Source organism: Macaca mulatta, chromosome 7, assembly GCF_049350105.2.
Source record: "Macaca mulatta isolate MMU2019108-1 chromosome 7, T2T-MMU8v2.0, whole genome shotgun sequence".
NCBI classification, from domain to species: domain Eukaryota; kingdom Metazoa; phylum Chordata; class Mammalia; order Primates; family Cercopithecidae; genus Macaca; species Macaca mulatta.
This window is the reverse complement of record NC_133412.1, coordinates 78,940,115-78,967,511: the sequence shown is the minus strand read 5'-3', so window position 1 is coordinate 78,967,511 and position 27,397 is coordinate 78,940,115. Positions and strand designations below refer to the sequence as shown.

The following is a 27,397-nucleotide window of genomic DNA, read 5'->3' as shown; positions in this document are numbered from 1 at the left end:
CACGGTGAAACCCTGTCTCTACTAAAACTAAAAAAAAAACTAGCCGGGCGAGGTGGCGGGCGCCTGTAGTCCTAGCTACTCGGGAGGCTGAGGCAGGAGAATGGCGTGAACCCGGGAGGCGGAGGTTGCAGTGAGCTGAGATCTGGCCACTGCACTCCAGCCTGGGCGACAGAGCGAGACTCCGTCTCAAAAAAACAAAACAAAACAAAACAAAACAAAACAAAACAAAACAATCTTTGAGAGGGGATGCAAGAAAATAGTAGTTTATAAAGCAAACAAGATCGGCCATGAGTTGAACAACTGTTGAGGTTGGGTAAAGGGTACACTGGGGTTTATTCTACTATTCTCCCTACTTCTGCATATTGTCTGTAATAAAAAGTAAAAAAGCAAAAATAGAAAAATAAAACTAAAGAGGGAACAAGAAATAAAACCTATATCTGTGGCTCTGAAAAATCTTGGCTGTACCTTAGACTCCCCAAGAGCTAAGCCACTGGCACTGGTATTTAAGAGCTCCCGTGGGGAATTCTAATGTTGACAACAAACTGACCTACACAAAGAGAACTAGAAGTTCTTTTAGGTAGAAATAAAGGAAGACTTGAAGGAAAAGGTCATGCTCCTGGATGAGAAAAGTAAGTATTATAAATTTTTCTACATTAATTTATATATTAAAGTTCCCCTTCAGAAATTGTGATAAGCTGTGCGAGAGTTCACCACCAATAACTACTTTCCATCTCTAGGAAGGATGCATCTCCCCTACCCCACTAAGGTTAGGATTGGTCATGTACTGTACTTTGACCACTAAATTGTGACCAGGAGTGACCTCTGTCATTTCTGAGCAGAAGCTTCAAGAGCCACACTGTTCCTATCCTTGGGAAATGTTTCAGCAGGTAGATGCTCTGTGGGCCTGGTTCCTTGAGTGAGGATCATAACAATGGAGACAGAGGCCCCTCAGCTAAGCCATAATGAATGGATAGTATGGACAGAAACAATTGTTTTAAACCACTGAGATCCAAGTTGTTAGCTTCCACAGCATAATCTAGTCCATCTTGACTAATACAAAAACTCAACATGGAACTTGATACAATAATTCTGTGGTTCAAATTTAAAAAAAGATAGGGAGACAAGAGCATACTCTGAAAGAGCCATGAGTCAGGGTTGGTACCATCAGATATCAGGCCTTATTGCAAGGCAACAATAATTAAAAATTGGGAACAGTACTGGGTGTAGAAACAAAAGTTGACAAAGATCTTTGTACTAAAGTATAGAAAGCCCACACATCAACAGCTAACACACTTACATGAGGACATGATTAACTATGATAAAAGGTTTCCGGTTCTAGCATGTTAACTGTGGACCTACCTCAATCGACCAGTCAAAAGTAACAAGCATGCGCTTTGCTCTAATGTGTTAGGTCACCTTTGGTGAAGGATTGCTCCTTTTCCACCAGCCCAGGAAAAAGTTTACTAAAAACATTATTTTAAACTAAAATTACACCAATAGCACCTAACAAAACAATAGCACTTTCTCTCTCTCGGCTCTTTGGAGCTACCAAAGATGTTTTGATTTTTACATTTCAACAAAGCATCCAAATTCTGGATTTTTGATCTTTTTAATGTCATATTTGTTTGATCTTATCCTCCAATGGTTAAAAGAAATTATTAACAAGTAAAACATGTACTGATACACACAAAAAAACAAATAGTATGGTTAGAAGAAAACACTCATTTTTTTTCTAGGTAACCTGTCTTTCTAGAACATTTCTAAAGTATAATAAACTACAGAAATTTGCTTCTAAAATTCTGATGAAATAAAATGTAACAACACCATCCACAGATTAAAGGAGATAGTTAATTTTCAAAACTGGGGGCCTGAAGCTCTCCCCTGATGGATTCACCTCATCTCCAAGGGTTTTTCATGCTCACAGGCAGCTCCTCAGCCCAAACATAGAGTGCTCTTAAGGCAGCCGTGAATGCTGCTCTTCTGCATGGGTTGCCCTTCCACAGCCCACTCCCCTGTCTATAAACTCCAACTGTTTATGAGTGCCTCCATTCAGGAGCTCATCTTTGAGAACCCAGCTCAAATGCCTTTCCTGCGAGAATTCTTCCTCCCACAACTTGACTCCTCGCCCACAGATCCAGGCTGGTTTCTCCATGCTGCTGCAGCATATTCACCAGGCCCGCGTATTAGTCCACTCATCATGCTGTATTGTAATTTTTTTTTTTCTTTTTGAGACGGAGTCTTGTTCTGTCACCCAGGCTGAAGTGCAGTGGTGTGATCTCGGCTCACTGCAACCTCCGCCTCCTGGGTTCAAGTGATTCTCCTGCCTCAGGCTCCCAAGTAGCTGGGATTATAGGTGCCTGCTACGACGCCCAGCTAATTTTTGTATTTGTAGTAGACACGGTTTCACCACGTTGGCCAGGCTGGTCTCAAACTCCTGACCTCAGGTAATTTGACCGCCTCAGCCTCCCAAAGAGCTGGGATTACAGGTGTGAGCCACCGTGCCCAGCCCTGTATTGTAATTCTTTAACGATACTCAAATCTCCCCGGCAGAACACATCTTATTTATCTGGGTCACAAAGAGCATGGTTAATCTCTCACCAACATGAATATACCTTCAAGTATTTGAATAAGAATAAACCTGGCTGGCATGGTGGCTTACGTCTATAATCCCAGCACTTTGAGAGGGCGAAGCGGGTGGATTGCTTGAGCTCAGGAGTTTGAGACTAGCCTGGACAACATAGTGAGACCTTGTCTCTACAAAAAATTAAAAAATGAGGTGGGAAGCTCGCTTGAGTTTGGGAGGTTGAGGCTGCAATGAGCCATGATTATACCACTTCACTCCCTCCTGGGTGACAGAGTGAGACTCTGCCTCAAAAACAAAAAAAAAAAAAAAAAATAATGAACCTAACATACAATAAATGTTTACTATATGTTAATCAACTGCCTACCAAGTCCTCAGTAACCCACATTTAATTGTATCTCCACCTTACTGCAGCTGAAGAATCTGGAACTGAGTTTAAGAAACTGCTCGAGCTACACACAGCATCAGTGGCAGTGCTAGGGCATTGGATCCACAGCCTGTCTCCTGACCCAGGTACTCTCTGGGAGCAAGGCCTTCACTTAACCTATTCTTCTCTGCTGCTTCGGCCGCTGGACTCCCCTGACCTGGTGTGGTAACGCCTTGCAATCTGGTCTCTCTGGCCTACAGCCGCACAGTACAGCACTCTGGGCCTGGGAGGCCTAGACCATACAGACCCAGTTACTGTGCTATCGCTGAGATGATTCTGGCAGCCAGATCCAGGCTCCTCTCTTAGCTCTTCTACTTACTGGCTCTGTGCCCTTGCCCAAATCACTTAACCTCTCTGTGCCTCAGTTTTTTCATCAGAATTTTATGGTCCCATGAGTTGCTGTGGAGATAAAAGAGATTGTGCCTACATGTGACATCAGCACTGTGTCTGGTGCACATTAAGTGTTCTCACTGACATTTCTCGTATTATTGTTGGCACACTGTACTGTTAGTGCTCCCAAATCTCCATCCTGGCCCTGCAGCCAAGCCATGCCTCCCGATCTTCTACTTGTATAGACAATCTATATATCCAAGCACAAGACCTTACCATTATTCCCCATTGTTTTCTTTGTGTTTGATTTGGCCTATTTCTGACTTTTGGGTCCAATTCTGTCTACCACACACTCACTATTCCCCATGTGCCTGTGCTGTCTGTAAATCTGGATATTCACTTATATTTTCTTTTCTTTTTTTTTTTGAGACAGAGTCTCGCTCTGTCACCCAGGCTGAAGTGCAGTGGCCTGATCTCGGCTCACTGCAAGCTTCACCTCCTGGGTTCAGGCCATTCTCCTGCCTCAGCTTCTCGAGTAGCTGGGACTACAGGCACCCGCCACCATGCCCAGCTACTTTTTTGTATTTTTAGTAGAGGCGGGGTTTCACCATGTTAGCCAGGATGGTTTTGATCTCCTGACCTCGTGATCTGCCCACCTTGGCCTCCCAAAGTGCTGGGATTACAGGTGTGAGCCACTGCGCTCGGCCAAATTCACCTATATTTTCAAGCTACTGACCAAACTGCTGAACAGAACAGAGTCTGTAAAATGGGTATCTTCAGTTGTGGGTGTGAATACAGAAGAGGAAATGAATTCAGGGCACCCAGAACCCTGCTTGGCACAAAGCATGTGTACCTGTTCATGCTTCCATACCTGTGACCTTCCCTCACCTGCCCTTATAGGAGACAGTGCCCTTGCATGTTACCAGTGGCAATGTAACTGGAATGATCTTGCTGGAGGTCAATCTGACAAGATGTACAAATATGCAAAAAAAAAGTTGACTCCACAATTTTACTGGGAATTTACTCCAAGGTCATTAAAGAGAAAATAATTCTACGTACGAGATACAGTATTTATAGCATTGTTATTTAAAATGCTGAAAACCCTTAAATAATCCATATGTCCTACAAAGATAAATAGTTAAATAAACTATAACAGAGTAGTAACAGCAACGTGGCTCTTAAAAGATTAAACATCTTTATGTTGGTGAATATAAAGTTATTTAAATAAATTACCATAGATATACATGCTATGACTGCAATAAATAAAAACTATGTATACACTGATAAAGACAAGGGTAGTTTGAAGAAAGAGAAAATTATAGTTATGGTGAGATGATAGATATGTTTATGTGTGCATACATAATCTAAAGAAAGAGCTAATAAGAATCAAGAACAAGTAGTCCAGAAGCCAGAACCTTAGTTAAAACAGGATTATTATTATTATTATTATTTTTTCAGACAGAGTCTTGCTCTCTTGCCCAGGCTGGAGTGTAGTGGTATGATCTCTGCCTCCCGGGTTCAAGTGATCCTCATGCCTCAGCCTCCTGAATAGCTGGGATTACAGGCGTGTGCCAGCTAATTTTTATATTTTTAGTAGAGACAGGGTTTTGCCATGATGACCAGGCTTGCCTCGAACTCCTGGCCTCAAGTGATCCACCTGCCTCAGCCTCCCAAAGTGCACTATTTATGGTGAAGGGTTGGTTTTGAAAATGTCCGGTAAGATACTTTTGAAAAAGACAATAAAAAGGCTGGGCGCGGTGGCTCATGCCTGTAATCCCAGCACTTTGGGAGGCCAAGGTGGGCAGGCCATGAGGTCAGGAGATTGAGACCATCCTGGCTAACACGGTGAAACCCTGCCTCTACTAAAAATACAAAAAAATTAGCTGGGCATGGTGGCAGGTGTCTGTAGTGCCAGCTACTTGGGAGGCTGAGGCAGGAAAACATAGTGAACCCGGGAGGCGGAGCTTGCAGCGAGCTGAGATTGCACCACTGCACTCCAGCCTGGGCGACAGAGCAAGACTCTGTCTCAAAAAAAAATAAAAATAAAAAAAATAAAAATTAATTACTAGAGAAGGGATTACAGGCATGAGCCACCACACCTGGCCCAGCTAACACACAATTTTAATCCAAATCAAGAAGCATTTGTCGGCCGGGTGCAGTGGCTCATGCTGTAATCCCAGCACTTTGGGAGGCCGAGGCGGGTGGATCACGAGGTCAGGAGATCGAGACTATCCTGGCTAACACGGTGAAACCCTGTCTCTACTAAAAATACAAAAAATTAGCCGGGCATGGTGGCACACGCCTGTAATCCCAGCTACTTGGGAGGCTGAGGCAGGAGAATGGCATGGACCCAGGAGGCGGAGCTTGCAGTGATCTGAGATCACGCCACTGCACTCCAGCCTGGGTGACAAAGTGAAACTCCGTCTCAAAAAAAAAAAAAAAAAAAAAAAAATGAAGCATGTGTCTAAATACGGGATCTAGTTACTGTTCCCCAGGAACCTAAAATCCAGTGAGCTGCTACTGTGCCAGGCTCCCTTCCCACTGACATTCACATGCCTCATCACACCCTTGCCCACCAGTCACAAGAGTCCTGATGAATGAGCATCAGAATAGCACAGTCCTGAAGGGCATGAGCTCTGCTACCCGATCTACCTGGCTCCCAGCCCTGCTGTGACTCTTACTAGCTAGGGGACCTTGGGCAAGACTTTCCCCTGTAAGCTTCAGTTTCTGCCTCTGTGAGGGTGGTTACAGTGCCCATCTCAAAGGCTGGTGTGAGGCGTGGCATCATCAATGCCCAGTACAAGTTGGCTGTTGATATAACCGTGTAACCTACCATCTCTTACAGATGGGCATAGGTTTAAAACTTAAAAAAAAAAAAAAGGGCAGAAGCAGAAGTAGCAGCACACTTGTAGAAAAAGGGAGGACTCCACTTAGCCATGCTTACCATAGGTGAACATGCGTGGCGAGGTCAGTTCAATGTTGGGCAGGGCACCCAGGTGGTTCAGCACGGCACACCGATAGCCATTTTTCTGGGCGTAGTCAACGAAAGTGCGGATGTACTGCTTCTCGCTGTGATTGGCAATTCCAGGACAGATGACCATGGTGATATCATCTACAGGGTAGAGAAAGAGATCCCGATGTATCCAAGAAATGTGACATGATAAATGGACACAATTACACTTCACTAGCCTAGAAAACAGGGGGAGGGAATTCAACATACATCTTTCACTCAGTTCTCTGGGGAAGAATTTTTCCCTTCTAGCTGGAGCTGTCTATATCAGTGTTTCTCAAGCTATTTATAGTGAAGGGTTGGTTTTGAAAATGTCCAGTAAGTCATGAACACATACTTTTGAAAAAGACAATAAAAGTTAATTACTAGAAAAATGAAATGAAAAATATATAAACCTCAATTTCCTACTATAAGATTCAACAAATATAAAATTAACTCTGTCACATCGCTATAGAAGTTCCTGAACATTACTCTTAATTTCTGTAAGAAATTCTACATGAATGAATGAATGAATGAATGAATGAATGAAAAAATAAAAAGTGGTATTTGCACAGACCCTTTGACCCAGCAATTTTACTTTCAGGTATTTATCCTACAGAGGTAACTGTACATATGTAAAATAATATATATGTATTAGGTTGTGTTCAATCATGCAATATATATCCTTTTGCATATGACTGAACACAATCTAAATGCCCAGAAATAGGGGTCTGGTTGGATAAATTATTGCCTATCTAAGTGATGAAATATTATGAAGCCCTTAAAAATAATGAGACTTTTTTATATACACTGATGTGGCAAGCTCTTCTATAAATTAAGTGAAAAAAATGCTAAATGCAGAAAGGGGTTATAATAATGCTGCCTTTTGTGTGAAGAGAAAAAGATATCTATATTTATAAATGCATCCACTATCTTTGGAATCACACACAAGAACCTTGGGAGTGCGTAGCACTGAGCTGGGGTAGGGATGGAGAGTAGAGGACAGAGAGCGAGATACTTTCTCTGTATACTGTCAGTACCTTGTGAACTTTCTATCATGAGTACGAACTGCCTACTTAAAAATATGAATGTATACTTTTATTTAAAAGAAAAGAGGTGCTTAGGTCATTAAATCTGATTATAATTTTTGTTCAAATTAAGATTTTTAAAATTTACAAATTCTTAATGCTGGTAGGGAAATGTGAATTAGTAAGCAATTGTCCAATATGCATAAAGAACCTTAAAAATTTTGTAAATTGCTGGATGTAGTGACACATGTATGTATTCCAACTATTTGCAAGGGTGAGGCAGGAGGATCACTTGAGCCCAATAGTTTAAGGCTGTAGAACATGATGATTGTATCTGTAAACAGTCACTGTACTCTAACCTGGGCAACACAGCAAGACTCCATCTCTTTATAAAATGTATAAGCTTTGATCTAGTAAATTCCAATTCTTGAAATCCTGCCTAAAATTTTCTGATGAAGGATGATATAATTATTGATAGTTACAAAGTTGTAATTAAGTTAAATGCCCAAACATAGAATGGTTAAATTATAATATGACCACCTTGTAGAATATTAAGGAATCATTAAAATTGTGTTTTTGAAGACTTTTAGATTTTTAATGACATGGGAAAGTCTTTATAATATAATGTATGATAATTCAAATTTTGGAAAAACAATGCATAGAACTATAAGAAAATGGAACAAAACATTAACAATATATGTTGGGTGACAAAATTACGGGTGATTCTTATTTTTTAAATGTATTATCCATATTTTCTAAAATGAGTACTTATTCCTTTTATAGTCAGAAAAAAAATCAGAAAAGGGGGAAAAGGGCTGTTTTTCTTAGAGTACGTCTTAGGTACAAATACTGCCTTCCCTGGAAGCACCTTTGTCAGTCATTTCTGGGGGCAGGAGTGATGGAAAAACATGAGCAAGTACAAGGAGGAATCACTGTTCTGCCCTTTTCAACTTCCCATGTTGGTCCTGGTAGGAAGAGCAGATGGTCAAACTAAACTTTGTGCTTTAGTGGTAGAAGAAGAAAAAGCATTAGAAATAAGGGAAAGAAAACATTTAACTGTTTTAAATAATATTTAAATAAATATAGGAAAAACCAGCTACAGATTTATAAACACAATGTGAACTCCTCATCTATTCATGTATTCATCCTTTCCATGACCGTTTATTAGAAGCCAGCTATTCTGGGCTCTGGGGATTCCTACATTCTAGCAGATAAATAATACACAAGCACACAAATAGGTTTAGAGAGTAGAAGCTACCATGAAGAACTAAAGCAGGAAGGCGTGATGGATTTACTGAGAAGGAAACATTAGTTAGGGGAGTCAGAGACAGTCCCTCTGAGGAGGTGATGTCTGAGCTGAGACCTGAATGACAAGGAGGAGGTAGCCACGTGAAGGTCTGGGGACCAGCATTCCAGGCAGAGGGAATATCAGTTAAATCTTTTGTCACCAGCTACTTAGCAGTTCTAACCACTTTAAATACCTAATATGTTTACTGGAATTTACCCATAAATAAATTCTGAGTTCCTATTTAAAAAAAAAAACAAAAGCAAAAAACAAAAAAAAACTAGGTGCTTTAGAATACTACATAATGCAAAAGCCATGTTCACTTCTGGTAGAAATAGCATTCAAAAGGATGCTTATACCTAACTCCAGTTCCTCAAAAGTCTTCCTTACGAAGCATTTTAGAATGAATGCTTATTGTATAGGCTAGACAGAACAATGCCAAATTCCAGCAGCAATGAAAATTTCAGTTATTTCTCAGAAATAGGTGTCCTACATCATTGCATGATAGATACGACCTTAATGTGTCTTTTTGTCCAGGGAAACCTAAGCAAAGGGAACCTGAGAGCCTTTTTATCTACTGCTTATCCAACAAACGCCAGCCTATACTGCACCTCTGAGCTTCAGTTTCCTCATCAGTAAAGTAGGGATAGTAAATACCAGCCTCACAGCACTATTTGAGGATTAAATGAGATAACAGTATACACGAAGCACTGAGAATGGTCTGGCCTCTGTTGCTGTTATCAACCCAGAAGCCTGGTCCTGGGGTGCCTGGGCTCCAAGCACTCCCTCATCCTCTTACATCAAGCTTCTGTATTTCACAAGAGGATTAAAAACTATTCTACAATGAGTTCTGAAGAGCTTTACATGGTGACTGGCAAACACACGCTGAAGCTAACCTTTGCGGGCTGCTCCTAAGTGATGAATCCCAGCAGACTTCCCAACAGCCCCCGATGCCACGGGCAGAGTGAGTGGCACGAGTATTCATACTGTGCTGTGCTCTGCACTGACTAGTGCTCCTTCTCCGAGTAATGGCCCAACCATACAATCTAAAGCAGCTCACCTCCAACACAGTGCTCCGCCAAGGGCTCGAAGAGGTCGAATGTAGAAGTGGCTCCATCAGACATAGTGATGAACTTTCGGTGCCCGTAAGGATGTGGCGACCTTACCCTTCCCATCTTCCCATACAAGGCTGTCTGGATGTGTCCACTTTTCCCCCAGATCAATGGTGGAATGTATCTAAAGAAAGGACAAAGGAGGTCAATTTTCTCTACATTCCTTGAGCAATGTTCTGAAAAATCTTTTAGCAAAAGTCTTTCAACCTATTTTTTTCCCGGCAAATTCTGCACACAAAGCATAAACATGAGGTTTTTATTACATTACATCCATACCATGATTTACCGCCTTTCCCCATTTACTAATACACTCTGCATCAGATTAGCTTTAGAAATCAGCCAGGACATGTACATAAAGAGAAGATTTCAATTTAGGGTAACTCTTAAGTAATTCAACATGGGTTATTTCCATAATATAGAATAAAAAGAAAGCAAGTGATACATTTTGGACACATTCTAACTTGACAAGTTAGCTCATTATTAAAGGAGCTGATGTATATGAAATAGCACAGTGCCTACACTCACTAAATGCTCACTTCTTTCCCTAACAAGACAGGCCACAGCTGCAGTGGTTATTCCATTAGCCAAACCTGCTGCTCTCAGTTACCCTGGGAAGGGCTGCAAATTCTTCTAAGAGCCTGTAAGTGCCTTGCGGGGTGAGGGCACTACTGTATGCTCCAGAGAATGTGCTGTAAGGGCAGTGCAGTGTAAATATTTGTTGGGTTGATTAAAGGTAAAGGCTTGTTAGCCTAAGCAAGGCATGAAGCCTCACTAACAACAGTCCATTGTAAAAACACAGAGTGACTCTAGGCGTTGGTAGGAAGTGCAAAAATCACAAATAGTTAATTACCAGGAAAAGAAGATGTTCCAAGTTACAACTAAGAAATGATTATGGTTTACAACCACAGTACAAGATGACTCCATTTACTGAAACTGCTGTTGGTTTCACTGCCATGGCTTTTAGCCCAAGCTTGATTGTTGTCCAGGATTTGTATCCTACATAAACTGGAGTCATATAATATAAAATGGTAGTAACATCAATCATTGCCCTCTGTATTATATGGCAGCGGTGAGTGTTTTATTAATAATTTACCTTAACCTACCTGTCAATTCCTGCCTATCATTTCTCACAGAACCAGATGATCCCCAAAATCCTTTGATTTACTCCTTGTATGTATAATTAATGAATTCTACACAAAGTTAAGAGAAGTGAAGCTATCACCTTTAGCAAACCAGTCCCCAGATAAGCTTCCTTTTCGGGGGAGGGGAGGAGAGGAAAGAGTATTTTAAGACATTAAGGACATGAAGTCACTTGCCAGCATAACACCACAGGTGCAAATATCACTGCAAAAGCCATGGCATTTGGAAGGCAGGCAAAGGCATTTATAAGAGCTGAGTGGATTATGACAGTAACAAAAAGCAAGCTTATAAAAATGTCAATTGGACAACCAAACACTACACAAGATCTAGATACAGAACTTATAAAGGATTTCAGACAACCAAGTTAGATAATGAGTTTTGCATAGAGGGAGAGGACTATCCAAGAAATCAAACTTTTGATCACTCCTGGAGTAAAGTTTAAAGAAAATTTTGTTTATAATATAAATTAAAAGTAGAAATATGCTAAGCTTAAAAATGTCAAAAGAATGAGTAAATTTCATATGCCTACCTTCTGAACATGTTTAGAATACAATATAATCTCAGAAAATAGAACAAAAGAATAAAGTAAAATTTCTTTTTGGCTATTCAAAGATTTCACATTTAATGATGACACATGTGACCGTCCTGATGCCACATTCCCAGTTTAGAGTCAGGTCACCTCCTCAGAATCTTGGCAGCAGCCCCCCAAGCAGCCTCCTAGCCTCTAGTCTTGCTCTCACCTACTCCATCATCCACCTGCCAATGGAGGGATGATCTCAACACACAAGCCTGGCCCCCACCCTCCGCTGCATGGGTCCTCACTTGGCCTAGGAGGCTGGCTACACCCTAGTACTCACTTAACTTTTCCGCCTAAGCTCAAATAAACCTAAATTACTGGCCCCAACTCCACCCAGAACAGGTACACCTGGTGTTGAACTACTTTTATCTGAGGAGTCTTTGCTCAAGCTGTCTCCTTTGACTGGAATGCTCCTTCAAACCCAGCGTCTCTTCGGGCCAGCTATTTCTTGTCTTTCAAGACTCACTTCCAATCAGGTTGCTGGGGGAGTTGCCCCTTCTCCGTGCACAGCTCTGTCCTAGCACCCAGGTGACTTGATCACTTTAGAAACTCTTTTCAAGCAAACCCCTCCCACTGCTCATTCACCTCTAGCTCTATCCCCAGAGCACTGGATGTACATTACACACCTAGGGGAGATTTGCTTCAATGAACAGAATATACAGACACTTAGTAAATCTAAAAGGACAAATACATGTTTTTAAAATATACAAAAATATATTTTAAAATAATATGTGCCATAATAATGTGAATTCAGCTATTACATGATTGGCGTTTGGTGACTATCCTCTTTCCAGCCTACCTAACCCCATTCTCAGAGTGGGGTGCAATAATTCTCTCTCTCTCTGTGTGTGTGTGTGTGTGTGTGTGTGTGTGTGTGTGTTAGGGATCAATTGCCTCAAAATCACTTGGGACTTTCTCAGTTCAGTGTAAGATCAATTATACACAGTGGAAGTCTCACAAGATTTGATTTTATGACAATACCACCTACTGATAAAACACTGTTTTTAATTAACTTCATAATAATACAACACCAGGGTTTACCAAATTGAATTTTTAGACTGCATTTACTATGGTGGGGTTCAGTGTGTAGTTGTTTGTTTATACAACTTATCCACAGACCACAAGAAAAAAATTTAAAAACAAAAAACTCAATAGGTGCCCAGTCACATGGTTTAGGTCAGGAAGTAAATATGGACTAAAACAATAGAATATTTTGCAATTTATATAAACATATAAATACTGAAAAAATGCTACATGGTACATGAGGGAATACGCTTTTTCTGTCTATGTGGTAGTTTGTCTGAAAATGTAGTGGCCAATAATTCCACTTATTCCATTCTTCTGCCAGGAGCTAGATTCCCTCCCTGTGATTTGTACTGGCCTGTGGCTTGTCTGGGCTTACAGAAGGTGGCAGAAAGACTGCTGTGCCAATTTAGGCCTGGTCCTTAGGAGACATCGTTGCTTTTGCGCTCTCCTCCTTGTAAGCCTGATGAGAGGGCATACAGAAGGCACTGTGATGGAACTGAGAGGTATGTGCGTTTTACATTTTGTAGATACTGCCAAAAGTTGCCTTCTAAAAAAGATGGGTCCATTTACATTCCCGCCAATATTGAATGAAAGTACCTGTCTTCCTCACCCTCATTAATAATTGGCATTATTAATCTTCTACATTCTGGCCACTTTGATGGGCAAAAAATGGGTATCTTGTTTCAACTTGTGTTTAAGGTTGATCCAATCTATGGTTGAAAAAAAGTTGCTTATTTGAATTTGCATTTCCCTGATTCGTGTTTACTAGTCATTTGTACTTCTCTTCTGTGAACTATCTGTTGACATCCTTTGTCTATTTTTCTATTATATTTTTCTATTGATTTATAAGTATTGTTTTTATTATCCCTACATTAAGCTATTATCTATTATGTTACAAATGTTTTCTCAAAATCTATTGTATATTTTAACTTTATGTACTTTTTTTTTTTTTTTTGAGATGGAATCTCACTCCATCGCCCAGGTTGGAGTGCAGTGGAGCGATCTCAGCTCACTGCTACCTCTGCCTCCTGTGTCCAACCAATTCTCCTGCCTCAGCCTCCCTAGAAGCTCGGATTACAGGCACGCACACCATCATGCCTAGCTGATTTCTGTATTCTTAATAGAGATGAGGTTTCACCATGTTGGCCAGGCTGGTCTTGAACTCCAGACCTCAGGTGATCGGCCCACCTCAGTCTCTCAGCCTCCCAAAGTGCTGGGATTACAGGCATGAGCCACTGCGCCCGGCCCTAGTTTTTAATCTTTTACAGTTAAAAATATCTTTTATAGTTATAAAAATATCTTTTATAGTTAAAAATATCTTTTATGGTGATACAACGAGATAAAGTTAAAATATACAATAGATTTTGTTTTTTTTTGTTAAAACCTTTGTGTTTTGCATTTTGTTTCAAAAAGAGCTATTGCAATACCCAATTATAAACATAATTCCCAATGTTTCCTTCTATTAATTCTATAGTTTTAGAAAATGTATTAACCTTAAATCCACTTACTTTTATAAAATGAGTGAAGGGAAGATATAATTCATTTTTTTCTGACAGACTAGCTCATCGTCCTTGCACAATAAATGGCCTATCCCGTCCCTACTTTCAGTTGACATCTTTAATATACACCAAGTTCTCAATTAAATATTTAGGTTTGGTTCTATATTCTCTATTCTAGCTCATTGATCTACTTGTCTATTCATATGCCAGTATGACACTGCTTTAATTAATACAGCTTTATGAGACACTTCGATAGTTGATAGTGCAGGCTGCCTTTGTTATTTTTCAAAATTTTCTTGGCAGATTTCAGCATTTTATTTTCCAGATAAATTACAGGATTAACTTGTTTAGTTCCATAAAAATTCTGGATTTTTAGACCAGGCACAGTGGCTCACGCCTGTAATCCCAGCACTTTGGGAGGCCGAGGCAGGCTGATCACGAGGTCAGGAGATCGAGACCACGGTGAAACCCCGTCTCTACTAAAAATACAAAAAATTAGCCAGGCGCAGTGGCAGGCACCTGTGGTCCCAGCTACTCGGGAGGCTGAGGCAGAAGAATGGTGTGAACCCGGGAGGCGGAGATTGCACTGAGCTGAGATCACGCCACTGCACTCCAGCCTGGGCGACAGAGCCGTCTCAAAAAAAAAAAAAAAAAAATTGGATTTTTGATTGGAAACACGCCAAATATATATTAGCTAGGAAATAACTGACACCTTTACAATACTGATAGGTCCCATCCAAAAACATGGTATATCTCTCCATTAAATCCTATAGTAAAACTTCATTGCTTTCTCCATGTTTTACAGAATATTCCATTTTTACTACACTAATTTGCATGTCTTTCTGTCTGTATTTTTTAAAGCTATTCTTGAGTTGAAGCATCTGGGCATGTTTTACCCTTAACTCCCCGAAAGTAGGAACAGTCTCTTCTACTTCTTTACTAATCCATATGGTATCGTGGCCAATGTTGTGCTGTGGCCAGTGGTTAACAAATGTTTGTTACTAACAAACAAGCTGGGCCACAACAAAATATAGAGGTCAGCCTGTCCTTATCTTCTGAGCCTATTTATAATCGACATCTGGCTTACTAACAGAATTGCTCAGTGGGAAAGACCACAAGGGTCTGGGCCTCCCTCCCACCCCCCATATACATATGTACGTACACACACACACACACACACACACACACACACACACACACACACGTCTTTGAGCAGATGAAGCTCACATAGGCAAGGACAGCTGGTGTTTTAAAAAGAGAGTTGAAAAAATAGTTGACTGATGCTCATCTTTGCCTTAAATCAGTGGGTGACCAATTCTTCCTTATGGTACCTAAGTCCCTTGGCTGTAAATCAAACTATTTTATAGCTAGTGATTAAACTCAGACTTCACTGTTATTTCCTTTGATTCTCCCTTGTACTTCTCTACCAAATTAGCACAGGACTTGGCACACAATAGATGTTTAGGATATGTTGTCTGAGATTGAGTCCTCATACCTCAGCAAGTTGCAGCAAGTCCTTTCCAGTGAACCAAATGCCCATCAGCAGCTGCTCCTCGGCATTTGAGGTTTCTATCAGATAGGATGCATTGCTTAAAGCAACAAAACCCAACTCTGACTAACTTAAGAAAGGAGTACACAGAAGGACACTGGGGTGCCTACTAAATGGAAAAGAGGCTGGAGAACCAGGCTTGAAATGAGGGCAGGATCCAGGAAAGAAACCAGGGGGCTGCTCCAGGGATGTGCTTTTTACAACATCAGTACCAGTGTTCCCCCAACTCCACTCGAAAGTCAACGTCCCAGAAGTACAGCAACTAGAAGGGATGCCTTCAATTTCAGAGTGGGTGGGCAACACACTTTGATTTATTACCTGCATGCAGTGGGAGAGAAGAACTTTCCCAAGGGGAAATTTGTATGCCCTTAGAAAGGAAGAATGAATGCTAGGCAGCCAGAAGGGGACAGACGTCCCCTGAAAGGTTTTGAGCTGGGCTTGTCTTTGATTGAAGAGGCTTCTTTACTGCCCTGATACCCCATGGCCCACATTAAACCATCATGTTCCCATCTAGTTCTTCTGAAGGCTCATCTTTCTGTCCCTGTCCCCACCTCTTAGCACTTCACATACTTCTCAAATGTATTTATTTCAGCATCTGCTTTACCTGCAACACAATGTACATAAGAAACAGGAGAAACAGGTAATCTCCTTAATTGTTGTTTTCTTCCCCCCATGCATCCATTTTCTAAAAGCAAATCTGAGCACACAAAAGGGCTGGAGTGGTTTGTTTTGTTTTGTTTTTGCGAAGGAGTCTTACTCTGTAGCCCAGGCTGGAGTGCAGTGGCACGATCTCGGCTCACTGCAAACTTCACCTCCCGGGTTCAAGTGATTCTCCTGCCTCAGCCTCTGGAGTAGCTGGGATTACAGGCACCTGCCACCATGCCTAGCTAATTTCATATTTTTAGTAGAGATGGGGTTTCACCATGTTGGCCAGGCTGGTCTCGAACTCCTGACCTCAAGTGATCTGCCTGCCTTGGCCTCCCAAAGTGCTGGGATTACAGACGTGAGCCACTGCGCCCGGCCTACTGGACTTGTTTTTTTAAGGAGATATCTAGGAAAGTAGAGTTTCTAAGACTCCTGTCAATGATCTTTACTGGTCTTAAAGCACAGTAGCACATTTTGAATTCATCACTTTGCCCCCACGACTTTTTTGAGGTAAAATACATATAACATTTTAAAGTCTACAATTCAGTGGCATTTAATACATTCATAATGTTGGGCACCCATCACCTCTATCTAGTTCCAGAATATTTCATCACTGCAAAAGGCATGAAGTAGTCACTTCCCATTTTCTCCGTCCCCTATTCCCTGGCAACCACTAATCTGCTTTCTCTCTCTGTAGGTTGACATATTCTATATATTTCTTATCAATAGAATCATCAACATGTGACCTTTTTGTCTTGGGATTTTTCACTTAGCATAATGTTTTGAGAGTCACCCTTGCTGCAACATGTTATCAGTAATTCATTCCTTTTTATGGCTGAATAATATTTAATTGTATGAATATACCACATTTTGTTTATCCTTTCATCAGTTATAGACATTGAATGTAGGCCGGGTGCGGTGGCTCATGCCTGTAACCCCAGCACTTTGGGAAGCCAAGGCAGGCAGATCACTTGAGGTCAGGGGTTTGAGACCAGCCTGGTCAACATGGTGAAATCCCAATACTAAAAATACAAAATTAGCCGGGCATGGTGGCCCATACCTGTAATTCCACCTACTCGGGAGGCTGAGGCAGGAGAATTGCTTGAACCCAGGAGGCGGAGGTTGCAGTGAGCTGAGATCATGCCACTATACTAAAGCCTGGGCGACAGAGTGAGACCACAAAAGAAAAAAGACATTGGATGGTTTCCACTTTTTGGCTATTGTGAATAGCACTGCTGTGAACATTTATGTACAGGCTTTTGTTTGAACATCTGTTTTCAATTTTCTGGGTTGTGTCCCAGGAGTGGAATTTCTGGGTCATATGGCAATTCTATGTTTAACTTTTTGGTGAATCTCCAAACTTTTTCCCACAGCAGCTGTACCATTTTATATTCCCAACCAGGAACATACAAGAGTCCCAATTTCTCCACATCCTCACCAACAGTTGCTATTGTCCATTAAAAAGAAATTACTACAGCTATCCTAGTGGGTATGAAGTGGCATCTCTTGGTGGTTTTGATGTGCATTTCCTTTATGACTAACGATCTTGAACATCCCCTTTTGACTTGAGGCCATTTCCTTCTACTCTATCTCTATTTTCATCTCTATGTCTAAAATTAATCACAATTTTTTTGTTTGTTTGTTTTGAGATGGAGTTTCACTCTTATTGCCCAGGCTGGAGTGCAACAGTGCGATCTTGGCTCAGTGGGATCTCAGCTTGGCACGATCTCGTCTCACTGCAACCTCCGCCTCCTAGGTTCAAGCGATTCTCCTGCCTAAGCCTCCCAAGTAGCTGGGATTACGGGCATGCACCACTACGCCCAGCTAATTTTGTATTTTTAGTAGAGATGGGGTTTCTCCATGTTGGTCAGGCTGGTCTCGAACTTCCGACCTCAGGTGATCCACCCGCCTCGGCCTCCCAAAGTGCTGGGATTACAGGCGTGAGCCATTGCACCTGGCCACAATTTTTTAAAAAATAAATAATTAGTTGATAAATATATATTATCAGTCTCCTGTTTATCTCCCAATGGCTCGTTCAAAGAAGCAACTGATAATAAAACTGGCAATAGTTAAAACTGCATGTGGTATAACTGAGTATTGGGATTGTTCAAACATTGACAGAAGAATCTAGTTTTCATAAAAACATTTAAACCTGTAAAATTTAACTTAGAGAATTGGACTTGGTGGAACTAATGGTCACAAGACAACTTGCTATAGCAGAAGCTATGGTCATAATATATGACATGGTCAAAAAAATGACTAATGACTCCAGTCTTTGTAGTAAATTTAAATGGAAAACAACTCTGATGAAGACAAAATTTAACTGCATTGTATTAAAAAAAAAAAACTCATCATGGAATCGAATTGGCTCAGCAGACTTTTAGAAAATATTTTCCCAAAGAAAAATTCTTTAATGTTAGCCTAACCCTGACGAAAATATTTATATTCAAAATTGTCACTGGGTTCAACCCCTCCTGCATTCAATGGGAATGCAGGTGGCTAGAATGCGACTGGCACTCCATTCCTGCATATTCCTCCTTCCCAGCCCAACCCAGACAAGAGACTTGAAACCAATAAATGCGATGATATGAGCTGAAAAGTAAGGAATTGGGTGGAGAAGAATATCCCAAATGTGGTGATGGCTCAGGGGCTGTGGAGGGGAAGGCTGGGCAGGCCACTTGCTGAGGAGCTCCGTGGAGGTCCTCTGAGTAGTCTGGCTTCTCCTCCTTAACAAGGCAAGAATAAGGCTCATGATTTCACAGATTAAAAAGGAATGGGAGGAAATAGTTACCATGCTCTAATTTAGCTGCAAGAACGAGATACATGCTAAGGCAAATGCCACTGGAATCTTACTACAGCAAAGAAATTATGTCACCCGGAGCGAAACCTGGGGCCTCTCCCTTCACAACTTAAAAAACATTAAGGATGTTCCCCCAAGTTCTTTAACAAAGGAAATCAAGGATGTTTGAGGTATTAATCTCAGGGAATGAGAATTTATTCACCTTTTTTCTTTGAACACGACATAATAAATAAAACTGCTATTTTATTTATCTATACAGCACTTCATAGTTTTCCAGTCCTTTTTTACATTATCTCATTTGCCTTCAATGACAATTTTGCGAAATGGGCAGATATTGTTAACCCCACTTTACCACAGGGACCCTGAGGCCAGGGAGTTCACGGTTTGACCACATTCACACTGCTAGTTGAGAGCAGGGTTGAGACTTCAACTGGGGCCTTGGCCACTGTGTCCAGGGCTTATTTGGATGATAAAACAGACATGAGGAGAATAGATAGATGCTTTCATTCCAGAGACTTCTATGAGTCTATTAGTCATCCTTTAAAAATATTAGTTCTCTAGAACCAATGTAATGAGACCAAACATATCTGGAGTAGTCAACAGCGAACCTCTACCTTTAAAAATATATCAAATTAGCATGTATGTATTCTGGTGCTGGCCATTTTAAAGGTTATCTTGAACTAGGGACTTTTCAGCAACATGGAGAACCCTGGTAGATATTCTTGATAGAAATCTGTTTATTGAGGAGGTGGTGAACGTGGGCTTCCAAGCCAGAAGCTGGCACTAAACAGGAGAAACGGCAAAGAGACCAAGTTCTGGGGCTCAGGCAAGTACTAAACAACAGTAGTCACAACAAAGGGGAATCACTCAGGAGTAACTCCCTCTTCCTGCTTTAACCTTTTTTTTTTTTTTTTTTTTTTTTTTTTTGAGACAGAGTTGCCCAGACTGGAGTGCAGTGATGTGATCTCTGCTCACTGCAGCCTCCATCTCCTGGGTTCAAGCGATTCTCGTGCCTCAGCCTCCTGGGTAGCTGGGGTTACAGGAGCACGCCACCACATCTGGCTAATTTTTGTATTTTTAGTAGAGATGGGGTTTCACCATGTTGGCCAGAACTCCTGACCTCAAGAGATCCGCCCACCTCAGCCTTCCAAAGTGCTGGGATTAACAGGAGTGAGCCATAGTGCCTGGCCATTCTGTTTTTACAGTGGGGTCACATCTCACCAGCAGCTTGGTTCTCAAGTTAAAAGGCGAAACTATCAGGCTGGGTGTGGTGGCTCATGCCTGTAATCCCAGCAATTTGAGAGGCCAAGTGGGAGGATTGCTTGAGGCCAGGAGTTCAAGACCAGCGTGGGTGACACAGGAAGACCTCATCTATACAAAAAAAAATAATAATAATAATAATTAGCTGGGTGTGGTGGCGCATGCCTGTGGTCCCAGCTACTTGGGAAGCTGAGGTAAGAGAATCACTTGAGCCCAGGAGGTCGAGACAAAAGTAAGTTATGATCGGGCCACAGCACTCCAGCATGGGTGACACAGTAAGACTCTGTCCAACAACAATAAAAAAGTGAAACTAAACTATTAACTATAATCAAATTATGCCCTGAGCATCCCTTAGTAACACACTGTCTCTGGGCAAGGGGAGTCCAAGCAGTTCTCCTCCAGTGCCGGGAAGATGGCTGGGGCTGCGGATAAGCACAGATGGCACTGGTGGCGTGAGGTTAAGGCCATGTTGTGAAACAAAGGAAACGGAAAACAAAAACACATCTTTAAATGTGAAGATACAGTCAGGTGCTCTCTCTCGCAGGAGAGACACACAGGCCCTGGTACCAGCAGAGGTGACGTGAAGCTCCCAGATCACATAGGGACAGGGTGGCAGGGGGGCTGTGCTCCTGTGAATGGAGAGGCTGGCAGAAGGCTCAGCACAAATAAGGTGATGTATGTGTGTGTGTGTGTGTGGAGGGGTGTCTCTCTCTTAATCTGTAGAGTTGGATTTGCATAAGTTAAATGTACATATGTAACTCCATTATATATTAGAAAGCATATCAAGGTAATAGCTAACTATATTGTAACATAAAAAAAAAAAAGAAGAAATTCATCTTTAATTTATCCCCTGCCTAAATTCCAAGGCATCAGGTACAAGAAGGAACTTCCAGCACAGAGAGCTGTTTTTGCTGGATTCTGTTGGGCATCCACAGCCACCTCCGGTATTTGCCTGGAACTCTCTCTATAGGTTTTTGTTTGTTTGTTTGTTTTTGCTTTTGTTTTTTTTTTAAATACTTTAAGTTCTAGGGTACATGTGGATAACGTGCAGGTTTGTTACATATGTATACCTGTGCCATGTTGGCGTGCTGCACCTATCAAACTCGTCAGCACCCATCAACTCATCATTTACATCAGGTATAACTCCCAGTGCAATCCCTCCCTCTAGAGGTTTATTTAAAAGGTCATCCGGCAAAATGAACGGCTATCTTCTCCAGGGCTCATGACTATAAAATGTCAGGACCGCAAGTCTTTCAGTAGAGCTTGAGGAAAAGAACCGCTAACATAGCACGTGAGTGGAAGCCTCACAAGTCCAGAGGCTCTGACTGTTCCTAACACAGGCTGCTCAGCTCTACACACCGGCTGTGTAACTTTACACTCTGCCCTCAGACTCCCCTCTCTTTCTGCAAAACCCAAGTCCAAAGGGACTCTTCAGCCACTGAGGCAAAAGGCAGAGGACTTACATCATTTTGGGAAGCCCTTCCAAGAAGAAAACTCTCTCCATCACATCTGCAGAGACCTGCTGCATGGCTGCTCCAGACCACTGCACATTCAAATGGCTGGTGATGTTCTCTGCTGGTTGTGTGCTGAGACTCTGGTCAGATTCTAGTTAGGTGCCAAGACTGTTAGGAGACATAGGCTCGGGATGTTTCCTCAGTTTCCAGAGAGAATGCCCATCTCCATAGGCCCTCCACTCTGCTTACTTGAGTACGCACACTCAAGGGAAGAAAAGCAAATTTTTCATCTCAGAAAAAAATAATTGTTCACTGAGGAAAAAAAAGGTGACCTTTACTCTGACAAACAGATTGTTTTGAGAGTGACAACATGGACTGAGGATGCCCAACTAGGAGTGTGCTGCTGGCACCTGGGGCCAAACCAAAGATGTTATCAGGTCCGAGCCTGCCTCTACCTGTATTTTCTTTTGGCTCTTATGTATTGATTTAATAAAATTCAACAAATACGAGTGCTGTGAGGCATACAGAGATTAGAGCCGGACACAGTGATCGCCCTGGTGGCATTTGTAATCTGAAGGTAGGATGCATGATGAATACACAGGTAGCTACTGTCACAGACAGGAGCAGTGGGCAATGGGGTCAGAGGGATAGAATAGGATGATACTATGGGGAGACAATCACGAGGCTGAGAAGTACCAATTTCACTCAGTGCATGTTGGGGAGTACCAGGATCTCAGAGAGGAGGGACATTTCTGAGCACCAAATCTCTGCATCAGGAGCTGGGTGAGTCATGTCTCTAGTTTATTTATTTACTTACTTATTTTTAGAGACAAGGTCTTACTCTGTCACCCAGGCTGGAGTGCAGTGGTACAACTCCGACTCACTGCAGCCTTGATCTCCCAGGCTCAAGCAATCCTCCCATCTCAGCCTCCTGAGTAGCTGGGACCACAGGTACACGCCACCATGCCCAGTTAATTTTTTTTTTTTTTTTCTGTCTGTTTGTAGGGACAGGGTCTTGTTATGCTGCCAGAGCTGGTCTTGAACTCCTGGGCTCAAGCAATCCTCCCACCTCAGCCTCCCACAGTGCTGGAATTATAGAAGTAAGCCACCCAGCCTGGCCTTCTAGCCTAATCTTCACAATTCTGAGCAATGGTATCTTCCCCATTTTAAAGATGAGAAAAAAAAAAAAAAAGAGCTAGGATTAGAGGACAGGTCTCTGATTCAGTCCAAAGCGTTCCTTACTTTATCACACTCAAGACTCATCAACTCCCCCAACCAGAAGCTAAAATAACAGCTGTGTGCCAATTTTCTCCTGTCTGATCAACTGTCAAAATGTTCTATATTAAATAATGTTTCTTCAAATAGATAACTGAATTTGTTGGAGCTTCTCTACAGTGGTCTTCACGTGTCTGACAAAAAACCATTTCTTTCATTTTGCATGTTTTTTACAACTGTAACTGACTTCTTGTTAGTGGAGTTTTTTCTGCAGAAGATACATCTGGGGGCTAATTAATTTGAATATTCACATTTAATTATTTCTAAGATGAGGCCAAGATGTTAATAAAATCATACTGAATATCTCCCCAAAGATAATGAGATCCAGGACAGCAATGACAGTGACAGCAAGACAGGATGGAAGTGCCTCTAAAGAGGTGACAGGTATCTGATTTGGGGACACATTTTTACCCTACTTTCATGCATGAGAATAAACCCACAAGGACAAGCATCAGTGGTAGGGGAAACACTGGGAGTGAAGCTTTGTGGCAGCTTCACAACTCTGCAAACTGAGCTCTGGGCCTTCCTGTGTGTGCACATGTGCATGTGTGTGCACACAGGGAAGGTAAGGAAGCCAGGAAGGGCCAGAGTTTAGGAGAACATTTTGTCAGTTCTTATCCCAGATCCTGAACTGCCAGAGCCTCCCTGCTCCACAGGCCTGGAAGCCAGGGCCCCTGCTGCTCCTACCACAGATACCTCTGGTTTCTTTTCTGGCCTATCTACCCCTAGCCCCGGGGACCTGAAGCCAGCAGGTCAACAGCAGGTCTTTTGTGAGCCCTCCCCACTGGGCTTCACCCTTCTCCACTAGGATACGGCCCCCACTGGAAGCCCTTCTTTTCAGGAGGGCCAGATGTGGAGTAGACCCTGCGTGCACATCTCACCAGTCCTGCTGGGGAGGCGAGGCTGAGGCTGGGAAAGGGCTTCCTCAATAGCTTCAGGAACAAACACCTTGGGCCTTTTATCTCAAAATGGCAGCGACATATTCAGCTTCCCAAACACCCATTAATAGGCTCATCAGAAATCCGCTTTGAACATAGCATTTTCCCCTCACTGGAGGCAAATTCTTCTCCACAGCTGTCACACATTACATTTTCACTGTTGTTGCTAAATGCTCTGTTCCTGAATTGCAGGATCTGTACAGGAAAATTCCAATGCAGAGACTGTTTCTGCCTGAAATGACCAAAAGTGGCCTGAGGAAACAAAAGAGCAATCCTCTTCTGTTCCTGTAACTGGTTTCTAAATACAGGACGGAGGCCACTGGGCCAGGCTGGCACATCTATGACCTTTGTGCATATCGTGCAAACTATAAAACATGAATGTTGGGAGAACAGCCCCATGAGTTACAATAAAACCACTTAAAAAGAAACAGTACTTTTTTACTCTAAGGGAAAATAAATGTGCTTTTCTAATGTTCAAAGAAAACCAGTTAAAACTCCTCAGAACTGTATCCATATGTTAAATGCATCGGATCCCACTATCTTCCTTTTCCACAAACAGCAGGTGGAACTGGTCACACCCCTCCCTACACAGCACAGTCCTCTCTCCTTACGTTGCATTTCAACCTGGTTTTGACATCATGCATTAAGTGGGGAGGCAGTTTATTAAGAAGCTCCAGGGTTCCACTTGACAAATGCCATCCATTAGAGAACTGGTCCTGCAAACAGCCAGTCGAAGATTAGTGACCTAACTTTAGGAGAAGGCACCACAGTTCCCAGACCCGGGCTGCCAAGGTGCTAAGTGCAAAGTTCCCAGACTCACTTTGTGCTAACCAAACAGGACGCACGCTGACGCTCAGAACACAGAACACCCGTGTCTTGTCCCCATCTGCTTGGTCACCTCTCTCCTGTCTGGAGGACATGCACATAGATGCCAATGGACTGTTCTTTGTCCAACCCAGTATTGCCTTTTGGCTACTTCCCAGGCCAAGGCTACCTCAAAATCTGTGCCAGGGTTATGGAGGAGGGAAGATTAGAGCTGGAAAATCACATTATATTTGCCACTATTCCTAGTGAAGAAAAACTCAAATATCTAAATGTGAAGCCCCTGGATTATCTACACAGAATGCTCTTTTAAGAACACACTTATCGAATAGGAGCTGCACTGGCTGGACAGCAATGGTATAGAGCAGAGAGAGTGAGGAGGCTGCACCTGGCTCCCGATATCACAGCCACTGCAGTACACTGAGCTCCACAGAGATAGCACCGGGGCAAGTGAGATCCGGATGGGCACTGGGCAACTCTGTGCCTTGCTGAGGGAAAATAACTAAACATGGGCAAAGGAGACCCTAAGAAGCCAAGACAGAAAATGCCATCATACGCATTTTTTGTGCAAACTTGTAGGGAGGAACATAAGAACAAACACCCAGATGCTTCAGTCAACTCCTCAGTTTGCTAAAAAGTGCTCAGAGAGGTAGAAGACCATGTCTGCTAAAGAGAAAGGAAAATCTGAAGATATGGCAAAGGCGGACAAGGCCCATTATGAAAGAGAAATGAAAACCTGTATCTCTCCTAAATGGGAGACAAAAAAAGATGTTCAGGCCGGGTGCGGTGGCTCATGCCTGTAATCTCAGCACATTGGGAGGCCGAGGCAGGTGGATCACCTAAGGTCAGGAGTTCGAGACCAGCCTGGCCAAGACAGTGAAACCTCGTCTCTACTAAAAATACAAAAAAAATTAGCCAGGCATGGTGGCGAGTGCCTGTAATACCAGCTACTTGGGAGGCCGAGGCAAGAGAATCGCTTGAACCTGGGAGGCAGAGGTTGCAGTGAGCCGAGATTGCGCCATTGCACTCCAGCCGGGGCAACAAGAGTGAAACTCCATCTCAAAAGAAAAAAAAAAAAAGTTCAAGGATCCCAATGCACCCAAGAGGCCTCCTTTGGCCTTCTTCCTGTTCTGTTCTGTTCTGTTCTGTTCTGAGTATCGCCCAAATATCAAAGGAGAACATCCTGGCCTGTCCACTAATGATGTTGCAAAGAAACTGGGAGAGATGTGGAATAACACTGCTGCCTTATGACAATATGATAATATGTCTTTCATATGACAAGCAGCCTTATGAAAAGAAGACTGTGAAGCTGAAGGAAAAATAAGAAAAGGATATTGCTGCATATTGAGCTAAAGGAAAGCCTGCTGTAGCAAAAAAGGGAGTTGTCAAGGCTGAAAAAAGCAAGAAAAAGAAGGAAGAGAAGGAAGATGAGGAAGATGAAGAGGATGAGAACGAGGAGGAGGAAGATGAAGATGATGATGAATACGTTGGTTCTAGCATAGTTTTTTTTCTTGTCTATAAAGCATTTAACTCATTCCTTTTAAAGAAAAAAATTGAAATGTAAGGCTGTGTAAGATTTGTTTTTAAACTGTACAGTGTCTTTTTTTGTGTGTAGTTAACACACTACCAAATATGTCTTTAGATATCCCTGTCCTGGTGGTATTTTCAATAGCCACTAACCTTGCCTAGTACAGTATGGGGGTTGTAAACTGGCATGGAAATTAAAAGCAGGTTCTCGTTAGTGCATAGCACAAATTAGTTATATATGGGGATGACAGTTTTTTCATCTTCAGTTGTCTCTGATGCAGCTTATATGAAATGATTGTTGTTCTGTAAAGTGAATACCGCTCTGTAATTGCAAAAAAAAAAAAAAAGTTGCAGCTATTTTGTTGACATTCTGAAGCTTCTAAGTAAATACAATTTTTTATTAAAAATATATAAAGAACACACCAATCAAGAGATGACTTTAAGGATTAAAATGCTGACATTTGACATCAGCATTTGAATTACATCTTGCCTTTCTCTGATGTGCAGAAAACAACTCACAAAATGGCAAGCAATGACGTTAGGAAAAAAATAGGTTCTAAAAATATTTAATGAAAATTATGTTTCTTTTGTCGGTAATTATATAGATCATTACTAATTGGCCATACTCAAAACTTGACTCCATTCTTGCTCCCAGGGAGTTCACAATCAAGAAAAGGAGATAAGAAAACTTCATAATGCTCTTTCAGACTCAAAAGACTTGAATAAACGAACTCGCATTGGAAAACTTGGCATCACAAACATGTCAATTTTCCCTAAATCACCTATAAACTTAACAGATACACAATAAAAATAGTAAGATTTTTATATTTGGAATTAAGCATTCCAGAGTTCATTTGGAAAAATGAACCAGCTATAATAGCCAAGAAAAGTATGAAAACAAGCAATCCTGGGGTATGAGCACCGCCCCACTGCCCACAGCAAAACATAGCACAAAGCTGCAATCTGCTGATGGTACGTGTTCATGATCATCAACGGAACACAAAAGACTGGAAATATACCTAAATACATCCAGGAAATGTAGTTGGTGAAAAAGGTGGCATTGGAATAATACAGTAAAGATGGATTGTTTAATAAATAGTGTTGGACAAAGCATAGCCATCTTGAAAAAAATT

The 27,397-nt window shown here is 41.8% G+C and overlaps 1 protein-coding gene and 1 pseudogene across 9 annotated transcripts in view; one reads left to right on the top strand and one right to left on the bottom strand.

Annotated features, from left to right (window-relative positions):
• ABHD2 (abhydrolase domain containing 2, acylglycerol lipase) overlaps positions 1-27,397 on the bottom strand; it is a 122,678-nt gene that overhangs the window by 48,886 nt on the left and 46,395 nt on the right. For all 8 annotated transcript variants that reach the window (XR_013395115.1, XR_013395116.1, NM_001261263.1 and 5 more), the window contains 2 exon segments: positions 9,701-9,876; positions 6,283-6,450 (listed from right to left, as the gene is read on the bottom strand). Coding sequence is in view for 6 of the 8 variants with exons in the window: in NM_001261263.1 (NP_001248192.1) it covers positions 6,283-6,450; positions 9,701-9,876 (344 nt within the window). In the remaining 2 variants the exon portion in view is untranslated.
• On the top strand, positions 21,227-26,423 carry LOC100424433 (high mobility group protein B1-like; annotated as a pseudogene). Its single transcript, XR_013395964.1, has 2 exons — positions 21,227-25,507; positions 25,818-26,423. The product of XR_013395964.1 is annotated as a high mobility group protein B1-like (transcript).